At 47.0% G+C, this 20,214-nt stretch overlaps 1 protein-coding gene across 18 annotated transcripts in view; it reads right to left on the bottom strand.

Moving 5' to 3' along the window:
• Nucleotides 1-20,214, bottom strand: part of CLASP2 (cytoplasmic linker associated protein 2) — a 2,039,150-nt gene that overhangs the window by 1,582,595 nt on the left and 436,341 nt on the right. For all 18 annotated transcript variants that reach the window (XM_078688301.1, XM_078688302.1, XM_078688307.1 and 15 more), the window contains exon 7: nt 9,137-9,207. In XM_078688301.1, coding sequence (XP_078544427.1) covers nt 9,137-9,207 — 71 coding nt within the window. The remainder of the gene's footprint in view (nt 1-9,136; nt 9,208-20,214) is intronic.

Raw genomic sequence — 20,214 nt, 5'->3', positions numbered from 1 at the left:
ACACATTTCCCTCCGTCATCCCCTTCTCAGATTACTCCCACACTTTCCATGCAGAACTTGACAAGCCGTGCCACTTTTTAAAAATAAAAACCTTTGTGAAGATACGTCAAATGGCACCAAAGTTATAAGCAAGTCAAAAAACTATTTTCCTATGGAATGATAAGGTTACTTACCCAGTAAACGTCTGTTCTTGGCATGTACAGCTGTAGGTTCACATGCTTTGCATACCCCTGCCATCTAGTGTTGGGTCCGGATGTTTCCAGTTTTTTTTTCTTCAAATAAGTCTTTTCCAGTCGCAAGGTAGGTGACTCCTCCTTTCGGTGGTAGTGCGCATGGGCTCCAACTCCATTGTTAGATTGTTTTCCCACAGAGGGTGAGAATGGAGTTAGAAAGTGTAGAATAGAGATGTCCATGCATATGTATGTATGTATATATACTAAAGAGAGAACTGCAGCAGCTACAGGTACCCGGGAGGCTGGTGGGCGCATGTGAATCTACAGCTGTACGTACTACATACCTACCTTGATTTAAACAAGGTCTAACAGTACTTCACGAACCTCGCCCTCCGTAGGTATGTAGTCCCACCATTGAGAGACTTGTGAACTTGTAAAGTTGAATGACACACTGATAGAGGTTAAATATGTTCCCCTGCAGGCAGTTGGCGGATGCCCCCTGCGCTCCTAAATACATTGACAAACATCGGAATATTTAAAAAGACGAGACATGGCAAACCATTCATTCAGGTACTTTTTAAGACACGATGGTAGAAAGTGCATCAATTTAAATAGAGAGAGGTCCTTTTTAATGATTATAATGTTGTCAAAACGTTTCATTTGTAGATCAGAATAGTAGAGCCCTGAAGAGAGTTTGGTGAATACCTGGACTCGAAACGCGTCGGCACAAGCCTCGTAGTACAACAAGGCGCATTGATTCGTACTCATTTCAAACGGACAAGCTGGTCTTTTTGCTGTCTAAAAAACTTCATTGTTTAAAATGTATTAATGTTATAAATGTGTTATATGTATTGTTCAATTGAACTTTATCAACTTGCATATGTGTTTTGGCAATTATCATTTCATCACTATGAAAATTGTTTGTCTTTTATAGATATAATTTGTCTATGGGATTGTGGTATGTGAGTAGAAGTTGAAAAGCCAATGGTAACCTTTTTCACGTACAAATATATGTTAAAAAAAATGAAAATAATGAATGGAATGATTATTAAATTTCCATGGTAAACAGAAGAAACGTGTTTATCATTGTTGCTTCCAGTAATTGCAAAAACCAAAATATATGAAGGGTAGGCAAATCTCTTGTGTTTAACTTGCATAGACTATATAGCAGTAATCTCTCAAAGGGGTGGCTACCCTGCAGCAGTTGGAGTGGTCTGAAACAGTGTTTTAAGTACTGCTTGGCCCACATGAGCTTGTTGTCTCGCTAACACATCTACACAGTAGGGTTTTTTAAATGTGTGCGGTGTAGACCTTGCTGCAGCTTTGCAAATGTCCACTATGGTAATGTTTCCTAAGAAGGCCGTAGTAGCCCCTATCTTGCGAGTGGAATGCGCTCTAGGGGGGTACCATTAAAGTTCTCTTTGCTTTTGCAAAACAGGTTTGCATACATTGAGCAATCCACCTGATTTCGAGATAGGACTGCCCTAATGCGGTGGTGCAAAAGCAACAAAAAGTTGTTTGGTCTTTCGAACTGATTGTGTACTTTTGATGTAGTATAAGAGTGCTCTTCTGACATCTAAGGTGTGTAGAGCCCTTTCTGCAACATAATCAGGTTGAGGGAAGAGTACTGGTAATTCTACCGACTGATTTAAGTGAAATGCAGAGACTACTTTAAGTAGAAATTTATGGTTTGTACGCATAACTACTTTATCCCTATGCAGTTGGAAAAATGGTTCTTCTATGGTTAGTGCCTGTAGTTCACCCACTCTCCTTAGTGAAGTAATTACAATGAGGAAAGCGGTTTTACAAGATAGAAATTTTTGTTCACACCTATGCATGGGTTCACTTGGAGATATAACTCTTTTAAGTCCTTCAATGAAAGCTTTAATTAAGGGCATTCTGAAAAGCAATAGATGTTGCCTATTTTGTAGGTACGTAGCTATTGCAGCAAGATGTAGCAGGATGGATGTGTAAGCCATTCCTGACTGCTGCAAGTGTAACCGATAATGTTTTGTATGGAAGCATCAAGAGGGCTGGTGTGATTTTTATTGCAATAAATAACAAAACACTTCCATTTTGCTGCGTAACAGGCTCTAGTGGTAGGTCTTCTGGCCTCCCTGATGATGGTCACACAGTCTGGTGGAAGGTTCAGATAACCAAACTCTATGACTTCAAAAGCCAGATTGCGAGGTTCCGTTGTTTGAGATCTGGGTGTCTGATTTCTCCATGGCTCTGTGTAAGGAGACTGGGTGTTAGGTGCAGGTTTTGATACGGGAACAGAGAGAGCTCCAACAGGGTTGTGAACCATATTTGACGGGCCCATGTGGGAGCTACTAGGATCAATGTGAGGGATGTTTGCCTGAGCTTCCAAATCACTAATGGAATGAGTGGGAGAGTCGGAAAAGCGTAGGCAAATTTCCCTGACTAGTTCATCCATAGTGCATTGCCCTTGGATAGCGGGGTGGGTACCTGGAGGTGAAGCTTTGGCATTTTGTGTTTTGGTGTGTGGCAAACAGATCTATCTGAGGGACTCCCCAAGCTTGAAAGTATGGGAGGAGAACTTGAGGGTGAAATTCCCATTCTTGTATTTGCGGCCTCTTCCTGCCGAGGAGGTCTGCAATGTGGTTGGTCACTCCTGGGAGGTGTTCTGCTAGGAGATAACGTTTGTGGTGAATGGCCCACCTCCAGATGTCTTGGGCTAAGTGGGACTGTTGAAGAGTGTGTGTCCCACCCCCCTGTTTTTGTTTGTAATCCCCTCCAGGTGAATCTGAAACGCCTTGCGAGCTAGAAAGATTGCAAGCAACTCTAAACGATTAATGTCGAGCAACTTTTGCTGTTGGCTCGACAGGCCTTGCACTGTGTGTTGTTGAAGATGAGCTCCCCAAGCAGTGAGGGATGCGTCCACTTTTAGTCATGTCTGTGGAACCGGGTCAATGAAGGGCCGTCCTTTTGATAAATATTGTGTGTTCCACCACTGCAGAGAGCGAGGAGTACGGCGGCTTACCTATACTAGATCGGTTAATAGACCCTGTTACTGGTTCCAATGACTGGCTAGGCATTCTTGAAGTGGACGCATGTGCCACCTGGCATGGGGGACGATCATGATGCAAGATGCCATCATTTCCACCAGTCGCATATAAACCCGAGCTGGGCGAGAATGATTGGGTTGAAACTGGAGAACTAAAGCCTGAATGTTGTGAATTCTGACTGTGTTGGGAAATGCCAGAGCCTTTTGAGTATCTAGAGTGGCTCCTAGGTAGTTCTGTGTATTGGCTGGAAGGGGTAGTACTTGTTGAAGTGTTACTGTGTGAAATGATCTGACTGTATGTAAAGATTCAGTTCTCTGAGATCTATTATTGGACTTAGAGAACCATCTTTTTGGGGTATTAGGAAGTAAAAGGAGTACACGCCTGAGCTGTGGTGGTACGGGCTATATAGCCCCTTTTAGAAGGAGAGACTGTACCTCTTGTTCGAGGAGGTGTAGGTGATCTCACGAGAGTTTGTGTGACTTTTGGGTAATGTTTGGAGGAGTGTTGGTGAACTCCCGGCCGTAACCAGAACAGATAATTTGTAGTACCCACTTGTCTGTTATTGACTGCCAGATTGGTAGGAAATCTGAAAGTCTTACCCCAACAGGTGTGAGTGGTCGGGGGGAATTGTAGGCAAGTCCGTGTGTTGTGTTAGAGGGGGAGGGGAGTGTGCTTGAACCCCTACCCCTCCCTTTACCATTGTTGCCTCTATAACAACCTCTGAAGTAACCCTGAGAGGTAGAGGTTTGGTTATTGCCTTTGTAGGTAGAGGTGGTCCCTGAGGATTTATGCTTAGAGCCTCCGCGGTAGAAAGAGCGCCGAAAGGAACTACCGCTTGTGTTGACTGAAGGGCTCCCATGGATTTGGACACTTAAGTGTCTTTCTTCATCTTTTCCACTGAAGAATCTACCACTGGGCCAAAGAGGGCTTCTTTATCAAAGGGTGTGTTTAATATGGAGGTCTGAACCTCGGGTTTGAACCCAGATATGTGGAGCCAAGCGTGCCTTCTTAAAGGACACTGGTGTTTACAACTCTAGCAGCAGTGTCTGCAGCATCTAGGAAGCACCTGATTACATTGTTTGAAATAAGTTGTCCCTCCCGCACTAGGTCTTGCGCTTTAGGTATATGTTTTTGGGGCAGAAATCGGAGCAATTGCTCCATCTCGTCCCAGTGCGCACGGTCGTATCGTGCTAGCAGCACCTTAGTTTCAGAGATGCGCCAGAAGTTTGCTGCCTGAGAAGCCACCCTTTTCCTCAAAGCATCAAGAAGATTGGATTCTTTATCTGGGGTGTATCATCTCCTGCAGTTTGGGAGTTGGCCCTTTCTCGTGAGTTGGACACCACCAGGGAGTGGTAATTGTCCCCTTTTATACACTGGGTCAGATGGTGCTGGCTTGTACTTTTTTATCTACCCTTAGGGTAGGAATAGGAGCCCTGACAGTCATTAAAGATGTCATATACATGCCTGATCATCCCTTTGAGCATGGGTAGGGTGCGTGATGACTTTTGTGTGCAGCTAAGGATTTCAAAGTGGAAATCCTCCTCAAGGGATTCTTTGTGCAGCTGCACTCCATGGTAGTTAGCAGCTCTACCCAGCAATCAATGTAACCTACACTGTCTTCCAGTGGAGAAGGCTTAGTAGGGTACAAGTCTGGATAATTGCCTATGGGCGAATTAATATTGTAGTCATCCCATGGGCCTGTAGGTTCTGGCTGATCATCTTCATCCCCATCCCCATTGCCATCCCCGTTTGTCAGGTGTATGTGGTGGAGAATGCTCAGGTGAAATTGGCAAAGGTTGAAAATGAGAAGAAGGGGGTGATGGAAGAGGAGGAGGAAGAGGAGGAGGGGAATGGTTAGTTTCAACACTTCTCTTTTTCAAAGGAATGTGATATTCCTCCTCTGTATCAGTCTTTCTTTTTAAAGTCACTTTGGTGGTAATGTGTCCAGTCTTTGGATGAATGTACAACACCTTCTGTTTCTGGTCTGGTTTATCGAGCAGAGCGTCGAAAAGGTGCTTTTTTGGTGATTTCGGCAGTCTGACTATTTTGGCATCAAAGGTTTCACTGCCAGTGTCTTAGGCGTTTCAGATCCGAAGTGTGTTTTGGTGCCAAATGGTGTGGGTCGGAGCCGGACTTCGGCTTCAATCTCGAAGGTTTCGGCTCCGAGCCCGATTTGGAGTGAGGCATTTCGGCGCTGGCAGGCTTTTTTGTAGGCTTCAGTGCGAGCCAGAAGGCGGGGCATCAGAAGCGTGGTCTCGGTGCCAACCAGGGCCCAAGGGCGCGGTTTGGACCGAAACCTTCTTTTTGGGCTGAGGTGGTTCTTGGGGCGAGAGAGGAACTGTACTCACAGTACGATGTCCATGTGGGATGTCTTCATCCTGGTCGGTTCCTGTTCCTTCTCAGTTCCCATCTTTTCCCCAGTCTCTTCGTCCGATTGTTGTCTGAAGATGTCCGGAATGGAGCCTGTGTGTTGGCTGTGCATGTCGCGACGTCAAGCCCGACGGTCGTGAAGTGTCTTGTTGGAGCAGAAAGCCTGGCTCACACCGTAGTCCTGTTCTCTGAACTCCGGAGACAAGCACAGGTTGCACACTTAATGTGAGTCAGTGCGCGGGTATTTTGCGTGGCACCTAGGGCAGAATTTGATTTGAGTTCGTTCCATCGACTGCGAGTCGGACCGACGTGGGTAGGCCGGACGGCCTTCTGCAAGCTTTCCGATCGAAAGAGTTTTTTTAAATAAGTAAATACGATAAACGAAGAATGGGAGACACAATCGGAAACAATACTGTCGAGGGTGAGTGTCTTGCGCACCGAGGGAAACTGAAGGAACGGTGTCGAACCAGTGCGCGGCAACTCACATCCGAAACCGATGGCGAAAAAAAACAATCTAACAATGGAGTTGATGCTCATGTGCATCGTCAGCGAAAGGAGGAGTCACCTACCTTGTGACTGGAAAAGAATTCTTCGAAGAAACACAAACTGTAAACCTCCGGACCCAACACTAGATGACAGGAGTATGCAAAGCATGTGATCTACAGTTCACATGCCTCGAACACTATGTTCTAACTATAACTACCTACTGGCGAAGTATCCTCCAGCTATCCGCCGGCCAGCCAGTCATCCGCCAGCCAGCTAACAGACAACCAGCATGCAGGAGCTACTGGGCCGCACTGTGGTGGTTGAGGCCTTTTACTCCTGATGTCCAAGGAGCCATATGGCTCATAAGCAACTTGTCTTAAGTGTCATCTGGCCCATAGGGACATTGTAGTCTTCACTAAGTTAGCATGAGTACGTTGCAGCGTGGATGCTGCTTTGCGCACATTACTACATGTCTATTTTTTGCAATAATTTATATGGCTGCTTTCACATGAGAACTAATCGTTGCGTTCGCTTTCTGCATGTTCCAAGGATTTGAACTGAACATTATGTGCAAGGTCGAACAACAATACCCCTTGTTATTTTGTTCTGGCCAGACCTTAGCCGTTAGACAAAACATACGGATGCTGCTGTTGTTTGGACATTGTTCTTTGTTTTTTAAGTGGGATACATAAATAGGTAACACACACTCGGAGAGAGATCGTTCCAGGGAGAAGAGAAAGACAACACCTATGATGTAGCTCTACCATCTATAGGCTAAGGGATGGGGTCTGCTGACAAAGCCCAGAGATCTTCTGATATATAATAATACTGCTCCGTAGAAAGGGGAGGGAGAGGTTATGCTCCATCGTCTTTCCATGATGACATCTCCCTTCATGATTTATGGACTAGCTGCTATACAGACTATATTTGTACTATGCATTTTTCTGCTTGTTGTGGCACGTATACTGCATGTTAGGACACGCGAGTTAAAATAAATATATATAAACTGTTTCGTGTCTCTGTCAGATCTTATTGTGGACAAGTACAAGAGTTCAAGTGAAAGGGTGTGTCTTGTTACCGCGATTCCTGGGAGATCTGGGAGTGTTGTGTTCTGGGGTGTCTAATCATTTGTTTCTTTGTGCGTGAGGAGAGCAAATGAGACACTATAGCTAGTTGGTCCTGGGCTAGTGGGCACTAAGGTGGTAGGAAGACCCAGTCCCTATACACCAGGGTACCATGTTCCTGCGCATAGTTCTGTGCTTTTGCAGAATCCCTGCAACACAAGTACCCTCTTTGCAGCTGACTTTCAGTGGTAGCTGTGGTCAAGCTGTCAAAGCTCCCTCAGGGAGAATGTAGATACACGTTGGTGAACATGACTCATAACTCAAAATGCAAAGAGTGCGTTCAAAAAAATCAATGTCCAGTTCAATATTTGCTTTTCTAAAAAAGAGCAGCATTTTATTCCTACCTTTATATATGCAAAGTTATACAACATTCAGAAGCAGTAACAAGTACCCCTTGAGGTTGGGGCACTAGTAGTTATCAGGCATATCCCTGTCCGACCTTATCGTCCTTTTCCAGACAACAAATGTGATTTACGGTCTGAGTCTTTGAACTTTTATATCAGGGTTCTGCTTCTTTTGAAGTGGACACTTCTCTCTTTCTTCTTTCCTCATGAAAGATGTCTATCATAGCAGGCATGACTATGAGGCTGACTGACCCATAACACAATTCATGGGAGTGACCAGAGTTCACACCTGGATGTCAGCCAAAGTGTTATGTGCATCAAAAGGTTAATCCCAAGCTCTCAGCCCTAATCTTTAGGTATCAATTAACAGCCCCATCTCCCTTCCTGAGATATGTCCTGGCCCCTTCCTTATGATCTATCACTGAATTAAAGAGCAACCTCATGAAATGCAAAGTAAGTTTTCCACTTCTCTCAGATCACAGGAATGCAGCAATCCACAAATCTGTCGGGCGAGGTTCCTCTCTTCCTCATGTTTTTACCAGGAAGGCGTGCACTTCCCAAAATGGAACTCAGATTCCCCCATATAATGCACTCTTGCAGGCAGATTTCCTCAGTGTACACCCACAGCACACTTACTGCCCAGCACTAATAGCTCTGCGCAATGTACCCTTGCATGTACTAAAGCATTCAGCACACACACTCAGTCTGCGCAGACTGTTCAGTACTGAAGCTCTCCTATATTTAACCATAGTGTGCTCATTTTAAAACACACACCCTGCCATCACACCCACTATGTGTTCACTGCACAGAACTACATCTCTCATGTAATGCATTTGTCTCAGGCATACCTACACCAAGTACATGTACTAACCACACATGCACTCCGCATTGCAACTCTATCCTTGTACTGTACTCTTCCCAGGCACACATACAACCAATGGAGAGCCACTACTCATGTGTTACGCAGCACTCCACATCTACCCGGTATAGTTCAAGGGTGAGCTAAGCACAAAGCAGCGGAACTTGTAGACCTTACTCCAGTGACACAGGGTAAAAAGGTCCTGTTCACTACTATTGATCACTACACATTATGTTGCCACCACCACGCTCATGCTTCTTAACTTATGGTGAAGGCGGTAGACTTCCACCACTATGAGAATAGCACTTTGGGCACCTTCCCGCTCCAACCATACCGCAATCCTTTAGACAGGCCTTGGTCATGGCACACAAGCATGATCCATTTTGTCTATAACAAAAAAGTAAGCTTTAGGGAACCAGACAACAGTACAGCCGGGTACTCAGAGCAGTAGTGCACGTCTTTACTAAGCAGAGGACTATTCCGTAAAAACAATATTTAAATAGGAAATGGGAGTTAACCTCCTTAAATAAATTAACGTATTTACTTACCTGTAAAGTTGTGATGTAATGGTGTCCGCGATTAGTGACTCCCAGTCTACTTATCTGCGATGTAGGGACATAAATCCAATAAAATGAACATTAAAACATCTGTGAGCAATATTGCACAAAGATATTTGCACCATCTTACTGTATTTACAACCAAGTCTTACTTTGTGATTGCAAATTAATAAAAGAAAACTACTAACACTCACCTATATTGAAGTTTGAAACCATACTGCCAGAATCCCTTACTTCATCAAACTTTGAAAATATTGTTTGTAACCTGCAAAAAAATTAATTCAAATGTAAAATTGCATGGAGTTGGAAGTTACACATTTTCATCTCCATCTTTAAATGTTTTATCGAAATCCAGCAGATTCTTTCATTCATAAGTAGTCTACACACCAACAGCCCTTTATCATCTGACAACATTACCAAGCACATTTTCTATCAGACAGGGTGTTAGAAGCAAAGTAGGAAGAAGAGTGCAGAATAGAAATGTGTATAATTGACCGGCTGGGTTTTTACATATATTTATCCCTATAACATTTAGATTTCATAATGAAACAATCAACTCCATTCCTTTGCCCTTTCTTACACAATAATTTAAACTTTTCACAGACTGTCTTTCATTTCTGGCCATGAGCTCTGCATCAGCAGTAAAGCAAGGTGATGTTTTATCAAATAATTAATTCTAGGACTGCAACTTACTCCAGAGGGCGCCTGGGCTTGGCCCTAGCTCTTCCGATTCCGTCACTCTGAGGGTCTTTGTAGAGAAAGAGCCAAGCCGTATGTCAGTGGAGCTCTGTACAGTCAAAAGCAGAGATACAATAAGAGTGAATCTGGGTGGGCCGCTAGTTTCTAACAGGGGAACAGAATTCTTACTGTTGCAATATAGTGTTCTTGATAGATGTGTATCTTGAGTTCTTTGCTGTGCTGCCCCTAGGCATTGGCAAGTACTCACCCTGCTTAAGAAACAGTCTTTCTGCTCCTCTGAGGAGAATTTACCCCCAATCAGTTCCAGAAGAGCAGAAGTCCACTAGATGCCACATATCTTTTTTTATTTTATTTTTTATTTGAAAAGTGGGTAGAGGTTTCCCCTCCCCCCAGGCATCAGGCAGTGTCTTACCCATATAATGTATACAAAAACTAACATATGCAAAAAAGTGATGGATGGAATGCCTGAATTAATCTCAGCTACTGACAATTATTCTGGCTGCATCCCAATCCATCATTATATTGCATTTGCTCACGTCATACCAGGTCAGCAGACTTTCTGCCTTCCTGGGGGGTAACCTAGAGGCTTACAACCAATCATCCTCATCCTCCACTTCAGAAAGCACACTAAACTATAGGGATAAGGCAATAAAAAAAAATCATAAAAGAAGGGATGGGCACGACCTGCCTATATGAAATGCTGTACCCCCACCCCGTAATAGGCCCTAAAATCCCCCAAGAGATAAGGCTCAGCTAATGATGTTGTCTTTAACATTATGAATTTACGTACGCTAGGTTTACGCAATTCCTGCTCTTCCCTCTCCAGTTTCCTAAGATTGCCAAAGGACTCCCTTGTGATCCCCAAATCCTGTTTGGTTATTAGTTCAGGGTTAGTGCACAGTTCACCTAGTCCTAACCTTTCAAAGCTGTTCTTGATATATCTGAGCCTTGGGATGCTAAGCGCGTAATCGAGGGACATACACTTTTAAAATTACCTGGCTCAGAGATAATTCCTTACTCAGCCACATTTTTTGCCAAAACATTAGGGAACGGAGTGCTTAAAAAAGGCAGCCCAAGTTCTTCGTGTACCACCATATTGGATATACCGCGGGGAACACCCAGTAATGGCTCCAAAAACCTGTTCTCGACTACCTGGAGATCATCTGTAAAGACGTGCCCCCATATTTTGCTTCCGCAGGAAGCTGTTGCTACACTCTTGGCTTGACAAATCTCAACAGTGCTGAAATAGGTCTCTTCCCTAACTTAGAAGCGAAGTTGAAGATGGCTGCATTCACCCGCATCAGATCCCCCTTCTTTATTTGTTTGAGTGGGCCCTATTTCCATGAGCATCCAAGACGACCCCCAGGTATGAGAAAACGTCTGTGTGTGGTACCTTCGCCAAGCCTGCCCTGAAATGAAACTATTTTTTGGGGTGTGTCCCAACTTGCATGACTTAAGATTTCGAGTCATTGATGGATAAGTCCATATCCCCCATAAAGGCAGAGAAGGCATCAAGTAGGGTTTGTAACCCCCACGCGGTCCTAGATATAAGGACTGCGTCATCCGCGTAGAGCAGCGTTTCCCAAACAGTGGTGCGCGGACCCCCAGGTGTCCGTGAGACATTCCCAGGGACTCAAGTGCCTCTCGTCGTGGTGAAAAATTAAATGCCCATGCGTCCTCACAGCACACAAGAGCTGTGAATGTTGGCACAGGGGCAGCGAGACCACAACAATACAATCGGGAGGCGGGGGCAGCAAATGGGCAGTGGGCACAGCTGGGGCTGCGGAATTGAGTGGAACAGAAGGAAAAAGGGGCACAAAAACATGGAAAGAACGAGTGGCACAGAAGGTAGAAGGGCACAAAAAACGAGTGGAACAGAGGGCAGAAGGGCACAAAAAAACGAGGGAAAAACGAGTGGAACAGAGGGCAGAAAGGCACAAAAAAACGAGTGGGGCAGAAGGGCACAAAAAACGAGGGAAAAACGAGTGGAACAGAGGGCAGAAAGGCACAAAACTAGTGGAACAGAGGGCAGAAGGGCACAAAAAACGAGGGAAACACGAGTGCAACAAAGGGCTGAAAAGCACAACAAGCATTTACAATGCAAAGGTTTCGCCTTTGGAAAATTTTGAGCTATTGGCATTGTAAATGACAAAATTTGTATTTATGTGTTGGTTTTGAAAACAGATAAATAAATGGCATTGTCATTTACATTGCTAATAGCTCTAACTTTTCCAAAGGCGAAACCGTTGCATTGTAAATGCTTGTTTATTTAGCTGTGGTGTCCTATTTATTCTCTCTTTTTTGTTGTCTTGTTCATTTATGTTATGTGTTGAGTGAAATGCTTTTAATGATACCTTTGTTTTATTTCTTAGGGTCCTCGGAGCTGGAATTTACGTAGCACTTCTGTGTTTTGTTCATGAGGTGTAGACGAATATAAATAGACCCTTTCCGTGTTTGCATAATGCTTTCTGCTGTCGGGATGGCTTCATGGCGCTTTCAGCGGTCCAGTAACATTCTACATGGCCCTGAGATTAGCGTCATCCGTTCTTGAAGGTGGGCGACAGGTGGCCGGGCTGCGGGTGTGTGAGTTTGGTGTGCAGTTCTCACGACAGAGGACATTTTCGATCGCTGACACTTCATCCAGATCAGCGCAAACGTAAGGAAACGAGGCCTAGGTCGGCAACTTGAACTGGCATCATGGCACCATGGCGAGCAAAGTTAGCCTGGTCACTGCCAAGGAGCTTCTTTTAGGAGATCTGTTCTTAGAGGACCCTCTCTGACCTTCTCGACTGAGCAGATATGAAGGGGTTTGTGGCCAGTAAACACACTTTGAAGTCAGCGCTGTATGGAGCCTGTCAACTCATCACACACTCACCACACCTCTGCTGCCTTACCCTCCTCTCACCCCCCCAAGGGTGTGACGCTTCGGTGGCATGCCGCTGTCCCGTGTCCTCCTGAGTCCTGCAAACACCTCAAGGTGTGCCGAGCAAACACTGCCTGAATGGCCCGTTCTGCCCCTGACAGTGTGAGGGCCCCTGAGAGCAGGCTCGGCCTCTGAAACAGGAGAGGCGCCGAGTGGGAAGGTGGTGGCCCTTTTTTGAGTCAAGCAGGGAAGACAAGGGGACAGGATTGCAGGGCGTTGAAAAGCGAGAGGTGATAAGGTGGGCGGGTAAGGTGAGACCACCGTGGAGTGGGCCTCTTTGGCTCAACGTCCAGGGGAAGTCGGCCATGACAGCTGGCTTTTGTTCTCTTGTTGTTGGAGATGGGGGGGGGGGGGGGGGGGGGACCCGGGCTTTGGGGTGCATCTGTTGACTGTCGAGAGTTTCAGCTTCACCACCTTGTAAAAGCCTGTCATGCCCAGATGCCTTCAGACAGATCCCTTCTAGGTGACGTCACTTCCTCTCGTGGTATCTCCTATGCCAATCGGATTCACAAACCATTCATCACGCACAGATGAGAAGGGTGGTCGTTCTGGTGTCCATCTCTGTTGGCCGTGGGAACGAACCACAAGTCCTAGGACACACTTACCAGCACCTTTAGAAAACTTTTGAAAGAGTATATCCGGTGCAGGTTCTAAAACCGCTGCAGCGTCCTGGTCCGTGGGGTTAAGTCAAGGATCAACAGTGCAGCGCTCCGATGCCTTTTGGCCAGGGTCACGCTATATATGTGCTACATGTTTGCAGGCTGGCAGGATGCCAGGGTAATCCTTGGAACGCTCTGCCCTCGAACCTGAGGAACCTGTGGAACGGACGGCGGGAGGGGGCGGGAGTGGACACGGACGGCGGGAGGGGGCGGGAGTGGACACGGACGGCGGGAGGGGGCGGGAGTGGACACGGACGGCGGGAGGGGGCGGGAGGGGGCGGGAGTGGACACGGACGGCGGGAGGGGGCGGGAGTGGACACGGACGGCGGGAGGGGGCGGGAGAGGACACGGACGGCGGGAGGGGGCGGGAGAGGATACGGACGGCGGGAAACGTGCACAGGACAGCGAGGGGGGGCGGAAATGGACAGCGCATCAGTGAAAGGGGAGGGAACGGGAAAAAACGTAACTCCGCCCTGGGAAAAAATCTCGGGAACGCCCCCGAATCTGGTCTGGCCTTGACGGACAGATCTCTGTTCCAATGGCTAGCCTCCATTTATGGAGCTAGCCAATGGGACAGGGGGGCGTATTCCATTCTCCTTACTGGAAATCAAGAGATTTCTCTGGAGGCGGAGCTAAGAGCTCCGCCCTCCAGCGAAACCTAAAAACTAGGGCAAAATGAGTGGAACAGAGGGTAGAAAGGCACAAAAAACTAGTGGAACAGAGGGCAGAAAGGCACAAAAAACGAGTGGAACAGAGGGCAGCATGGCACAAAAAAGGGGGAAAACGAGTGGCACAGAGGGCAGAAAGGCACAAAAAACGAGTGGAACAGAGGGCAAAAAGGCACAAAAAACGAGGGGGAACAGAGGGCAGAAAGGCACACAAAACGAGGGAAAAATGAGTCGAACAGAAGGCAAAAGGGGCACAAAAACGAGGGAAAACCGAGTGGCACAGAGGGCAGACGGGCACAAAAAAAGAGTGGCACAGAGGCAAAATACAGAATACAGAAATATAGGGGCAGCTAAGAACAGAAGGCAGAACGGGCAGAGAGGCACGGGGGAAGCGAGAGGAACAGAAGGGAAAACCGGGCAGAGACACGGAGCAGCGAGGGGTACAGAAGGAAAGACCGGGCAGAGAGAGCACGGGGACAGCGAGGGGAACAGAGGGAAGAAAAAGGGGGACGGACCACGTACAGGCAGCGGGGGAAGACAGACAACAGCAGTCACAGACAAAACAATGAAAATACAGGCAATACAATAAAAGTAATAAAGCGTTGAAAGGTACATGTGTATAGGTTACCGTTACTTGGCAGGCAGGTAAAAATAGATGCAGCCAGGATCAGCAGTAGGATTTTCGTGCTGCTGTCCGATTGCTCACTTTCCACAAGCCCTTGGGTGAATTATGTGTGCTGTCAAGCTTTCATATTCAGACATATCAAGCTCTTATTCTGTGTAGCCTTTGCAGTTTGTTGTTGTCAAGGGACGGGGCAGAGGGCATCCTAACAGGAGAGGTTCATGTCAGGTGCCACCCGAGGCCTCTCTGAAATATGCCTTAACTGCACTGCTCACCCCTTGGTGGTAAAATGTTGTTCTGCTGTCTGTGACTAAAGATTATGTCTAACAGGGATTTATGGTAATTGGCATAGCATTGTTCCATGATCTCGCTGAAACAATATGCCTCCTGTGCAGATACCTTCCTACCATCTCTTGCACTTCCATGATGAACTCCTAATAGCGACCTTGAATTTGCTCTGTACACTGGACTCATCACTTTGTGCACTATCTTGTTAGAATTGTCACAATATTCATTGCTCCTTGAGGCATGTCTTTATTATAAAATGCTTCATAATTGTATTATATTTTAGACCACCTTAAACTGTGAAAAGGTAAAAATGCTAATAATTCACAATCATTTAACCTGTCGCTGTAAGGAAGGGTCACCACTCCAAGGCTCTGGAATGAGAATGTAGAGGTCCTGCTATGGCTGAGAGCAGGAGACTTGTACCACTAAATAATACACTGCTGTATGCATACATGTCCATGCCAATAGACCCAATTCAGGCTGTCTCCCTCTTGAAATTGTTCCTGCTTCAAAAGGCGTTTTTAAAAAGAAATTTAAATTGTACAAATTGCTTAGGGGTCCCCGGCTTCCAGTAGTGATTCACTGGGGATCCTCAGGAGTCAAAAGTTTGGGAACCACTGGCGTAGAGTAATACAGTGAGGCCGCGCCGACCTACATGCAGATAGTCAACCCCTGTTGATCGTAGGGCTTTATCTAGGTCGTTTATATATAGATTAAACAAAAAGGGGGCCAAGATACACCCTTGGCGTACACCTCTTTTAATATCAAAATCACGTGACACACGTAGTTCCTGCGAAAATCCAATGCTGGCCTTGGTTTCACAGTTAAGGTCTTCTAAGAAGTGAACAATGTTGCTACCAACCCCTATGTCTTTACTGCCACAGTTTTGTCCTGTTCACCCGATCCAACGCATGAAGATAAGTCCATGAAAGCTAGATAGATGGTACCAGTGAGTGCAACAGTATATTTGCTAAGGATCATAGTGAGGTTAAGGCACTGGGCCACCGTGGACCGGCCTGGGTGGAACCTGTATTGAACATTTGATAGAGTATCGTGTTCCTCTGCCCATCCGGTCCGTCTGTCTAAAAGTATACAGCCCACCACCTTGACCACCGAGTCCAGCAACGAGATTGGTCTGTAACTATATGTACTATCACGATCACCCTTTTTGAATACTGGCACAATGGTCGATGTGGCCCAAGACTCAGGGCAACCCGTCCTTGCTGCATACTTATTTTTAATTCAGTAGATTTTATCAAATGAATTGATGCACGGTCGGTACACAGTGATAAATCATTAGAAGCTGCAGCTCAGTTGCTGGTTCTGAGTATCACATGTTTTGGGCAACCAACAAAGACTACATATTATTGAAGCCATATGGGTCTGACAGACGTAACATTATACTACTTTTGTAAATCAGCCATTGGGACACAAAATTTGAGTGGAAAAAGTTGTCACTTCTATTTTTAATTTCAACGATTATGTTCTTTGGGAACCTATGAGCTACCTACACATATGACCCCTTGCTGAATTTTAAATGTTAGCTACTCTTCAGAAATGTACAGATTTCAGAGTACACACATAGGTTTCAAGCCTGTTTACACTACAGACTGCAAATATGTAAAAACCACAAAGAATAGGAAAATCAACAACCCTAAAATAAACCTGCTAATTTATTTTCCTCAAGTCTGCTAATTTCAGAAAACCGAGAAAATGAGGATACTAGCATTGTAAACCATTTGTTGATGCCATTTTAAAACTAAAAAACTCTTTCTTGCAAGGCACTTTTTCCCAAAATTTTGCTATATTTTGGCTATTTTCTCTATTCCCTCCAGACAAACTCACAAACCCTGGGTGCCTTTAGAATCCCCAACAAGTGGGCGAGAAAGGACACAAATTTGGTCTGAATATCTACAGAAAAAATGTAGTGAAGGCTTAAGTGTAAAATGTCCCAAATATCAAAATAAAGGGCTCAACAAGGTACAGGGATGTGGGAGGAAGGCCTCAGCGCTAAGGAGTTAAGACATTCAACGTGAAGGCCACTGCACTATGATAAACAGTTCCCATAGTATGTAATTTTTTCTGAGCGAACGTTTTTAAAAGGTTTAAGTGCAGAAACATTGACTTTGGTCCTGTGAAAAATGTATTCCAGTATCTAAGGACATGTGAAGTTATGAGAAAGAGAGAAATAAAGAGACGCTGACCTGAAAAGACCTGGCTCCAATGTTGGAAAGGTTTAAATCGTATATTACATACCATTCTATTAGGACGTCCACTGTAGGCCGGCATGCACACAATAAAAGCCGGCTCACAAACAAATGTGTATACAATGCAGTTCCAATTCAGTAGCTTTCCAGAGAGAGGGGCTGGGCTGGCTATTAGAGAAAGATTTGTTTTTGCCAGACTCATCTCTGAAGGGTGGGAAGGTCTGCAGCAGAGGCTTTCGCATACAAGACTGACAGGTGCGGAAGGAATAGGCAGGAGACGTGTCCTGGTTAAAGAGGGTTTTATTGAGGCGTATAGAAAGTCAGTGCAAGTCTTTCTTGAATGTCCCACCCGGCGCGGGGATCTACTGCGGCTCGTCCTCCTTCTCCTAGGTCTGGGAGATGCGGTCTTCCGGGATCCCTCAGGGTTCCTCCGGGGTAGGGGCTCGTCCACGTCCGTGGTGCCTCTCGTAGGTGGTGGAAGAAATAGAAATACAGTGTCAGGGGGGTGTTCCAGTATTTACACGTGCAGGGGAAGAGGGAAGACTGAGGTGCTCCACTCGGGTCGTTCGCTCCGTGAAGGGTGTCGTGCTCAGGGGTAGGGGTACACCAGGAGGGGGGAACCAAATCACTCAGCCGTCCCACCCTTCCTCCCAACCCAACCCGCGATACGTCCCCGTACCTGGGAGAGCCACACACCTCCCCCGGGCCTGTGGCTGGGCGGCTCGTGGTACCGGTGGCCTCCAGGTGTACTCTCCGTCGGGGTTACCGCCTCTCGTCTCCTCGTCTCTTCCTCCGGTCTTCTTCTCCTTTCCGAATAACGCTTCTCTTCCCGCTCGTCTCTCCGCACTCCAACTCCTCCGGTGTACAAGCACCCAGATTCTCTTCCTTCTTCCGTATTTGTCGTCTCGACGTCAGGAGATAGCCCCGCCCCCTTCTCCTCCATCTTCCAGTTAAAGGGCCAGGGCATTTCGTCCTCCGCGGCTCCGATCTATAACTCCGCCGATGGGATTAAAGTCTGTAGGGAGGAGAAGAGAGGGTGGGGGTGGTATGACTCCTCCATTTGGGCATTATCTTCCCAGTCCTGTGAGGTGGGCTGATCCACCCCGTTACAAAGACTAAGAGGGTTTTGGGCGTTAATGACTTTACGGCAACCAGGCATTTCCAGGACACCAGCCGGTTGAAAAATCTCCAGCTTCCCCATTGGACAACACCTTTGGCTTGGCACATAATGTTCAACATCTTGCTGTTGGTCTGTGCATAAAGTCCATTAATCAAATTGTGTAAACGAACGTGTCACAGAGATCGGCTTCAAGGAGTCTTAAGTGTTTTTTAGGTTTCACCTACCAGACAGTGCAAGATGTTCTGTTTGCGAAAGATCTATTGTGAGCTTACAGCCCACCCACTACTTACCATGAGTTGACTTTATTGTTACTCATTTGCTTGCTTCTTATTCAATGGTTTGCCTAGTCTTGTGTTTGTCCCTCCCATGGACCTCAGCCTCTTTAAGTCTCTTGATTGGCTGACTAGTATCCTCCCACTGCTCACATTTAGGGAACTATTTTTTTCTTTTTCATACAGCACTCCATAAGAGTGCAGTGTTTTCTAGCTCTCTTCCTTATGTGCAACTTTCCCTTCCCAAAGACACAACCCTGGCTGTATTGCTCCCCACCCCTTCCACCTTCTCTCCAAAAGCACAGCAAATGGGATTTTTAGATTTTGTAACTAGAGTATGTCAGAACAGCAGACTTTAAGGGTTGAGTTTGTTTCATCTTCTACATTCCACAAATTGCACGATAAAACTACCTTTCGCATACAAAGGCTTTGACAGTGAGGGAAAAAGGGTCACCTGATGCAAGCACTTTTCTCCGGAAACCACTCATCCTTAGCAAAAAGAGAACTTGTCACCGAGCCTTCTCCGGCGCTGCCCAAAGATATGAGACTCTATGCCACCGGAAGTACGCAGAATCTCCTCAACAACTGCTTTCAGGGGGGGCGTGGCCAGGCGCCAAAGGAAATGGCCGCCTGATTCCCTAGCTCCGCCGGGGCCGTCAGTGTCCCTTCCTAAATCCGCACAGAATCCTGGCTGGGAGGCTTACTGAAGGCAGCCGCCAGCTCCCTCAGGTTGGGTGACTCAGCAGTGAAATTTCCTGGCTCGGAGAACCCTCGGAGGCACCGTTAGGCGGCCGCGACTCGCAGCGGCGATCCGGCGTCTCGCGCCTGGAGCCCGGGAGCCGCTGCCTCTGCCACTCGAGGTCCCGGCTTTTGGCCTGCCGCGGTCCGCGGCCTGAGAGGCGCGCAGACGGGGGGCGGGCCTCCGCAGCGGCGCGAAAACATCGCCACATTTGGGTCGTCTGAAGAGGCGGCCAGCGAGACCCTTCGGTCCCAGGGGGCCCACACACCGGGACTCTTTGCATAGTTCAGCGCCTGCCCAAGAAGTAAGGTGGGCTGCTCCATACAGCGCCACTTTGATATAGCGTGCAGGGGATACGACCGGCCTGCGCTGCCCACGGCCTTGCAAGGAGCTGCTGCCCCTAAGCGCTGCATAAAGACGCCCTTTGAGGTAGGGCACATACCCACGGCTGTGGAGGCGGCTGGTTCACGGGACAACGACTTACAGGTGGTCCGATGGTATGAGACGGCAGACCTGAATCACTGGAGGTCACTACAGAGAGTCTTGGAGTGCGACCCTGGCAGCTGGCCCCGAGCTGATAGAGACCTTGGGCAGTGCCTACAATCCTGGTTGCGGTCTGTTGGTGACGGGGAGTGGAGCTGAACTGGCGGCGGCCCGAAAGAAGGTGGGTGACAGACCATCCGGCCCAAGGGGCACCAGCTCGACCATGCGGCCCAAAGGGGGTGTGGTGTCCCAAACCAACAAACTGGATCAGTATACGGTGCCTAAAACGCCGACGCAGACCGGGGGGGGGGCAACGAAGGAAGGCACGGGGCAGGCGGAGCCCTCCCTAACGTCCATAATGGCGGCGATCCAAACCCTAGGCACCAGCCTCGAGACGAAGATGGACAAGATTACGATCGAAGTGAATCTGCTCCGCACCGACTTGGGGAAGACCACGGACCGCTCGAAAACCAACTAAATGGACATAAAGGCCCTCCAGGAGTCGGAGAAGAAGCTTGAACGCAGGGTCAGCGAGCTTGTCCACCAGCACCGACAGATGGCACTTCGGCTTGATGACCAGGAAGGTAGGGCT

Source organism: Lissotriton helveticus, chromosome 4_1 (assembly GCF_964261635.1).
Source record: "Lissotriton helveticus chromosome 4_1, aLisHel1.1, whole genome shotgun sequence".
In the NCBI taxonomy this organism is placed as follows: domain Eukaryota; kingdom Metazoa; phylum Chordata; class Amphibia; order Caudata; family Salamandridae; genus Lissotriton; species Lissotriton helveticus.
The sequence above is the reverse complement of the archived record's forward strand: the minus strand, read 5'-3'. Positions and strand labels throughout refer to the sequence as shown.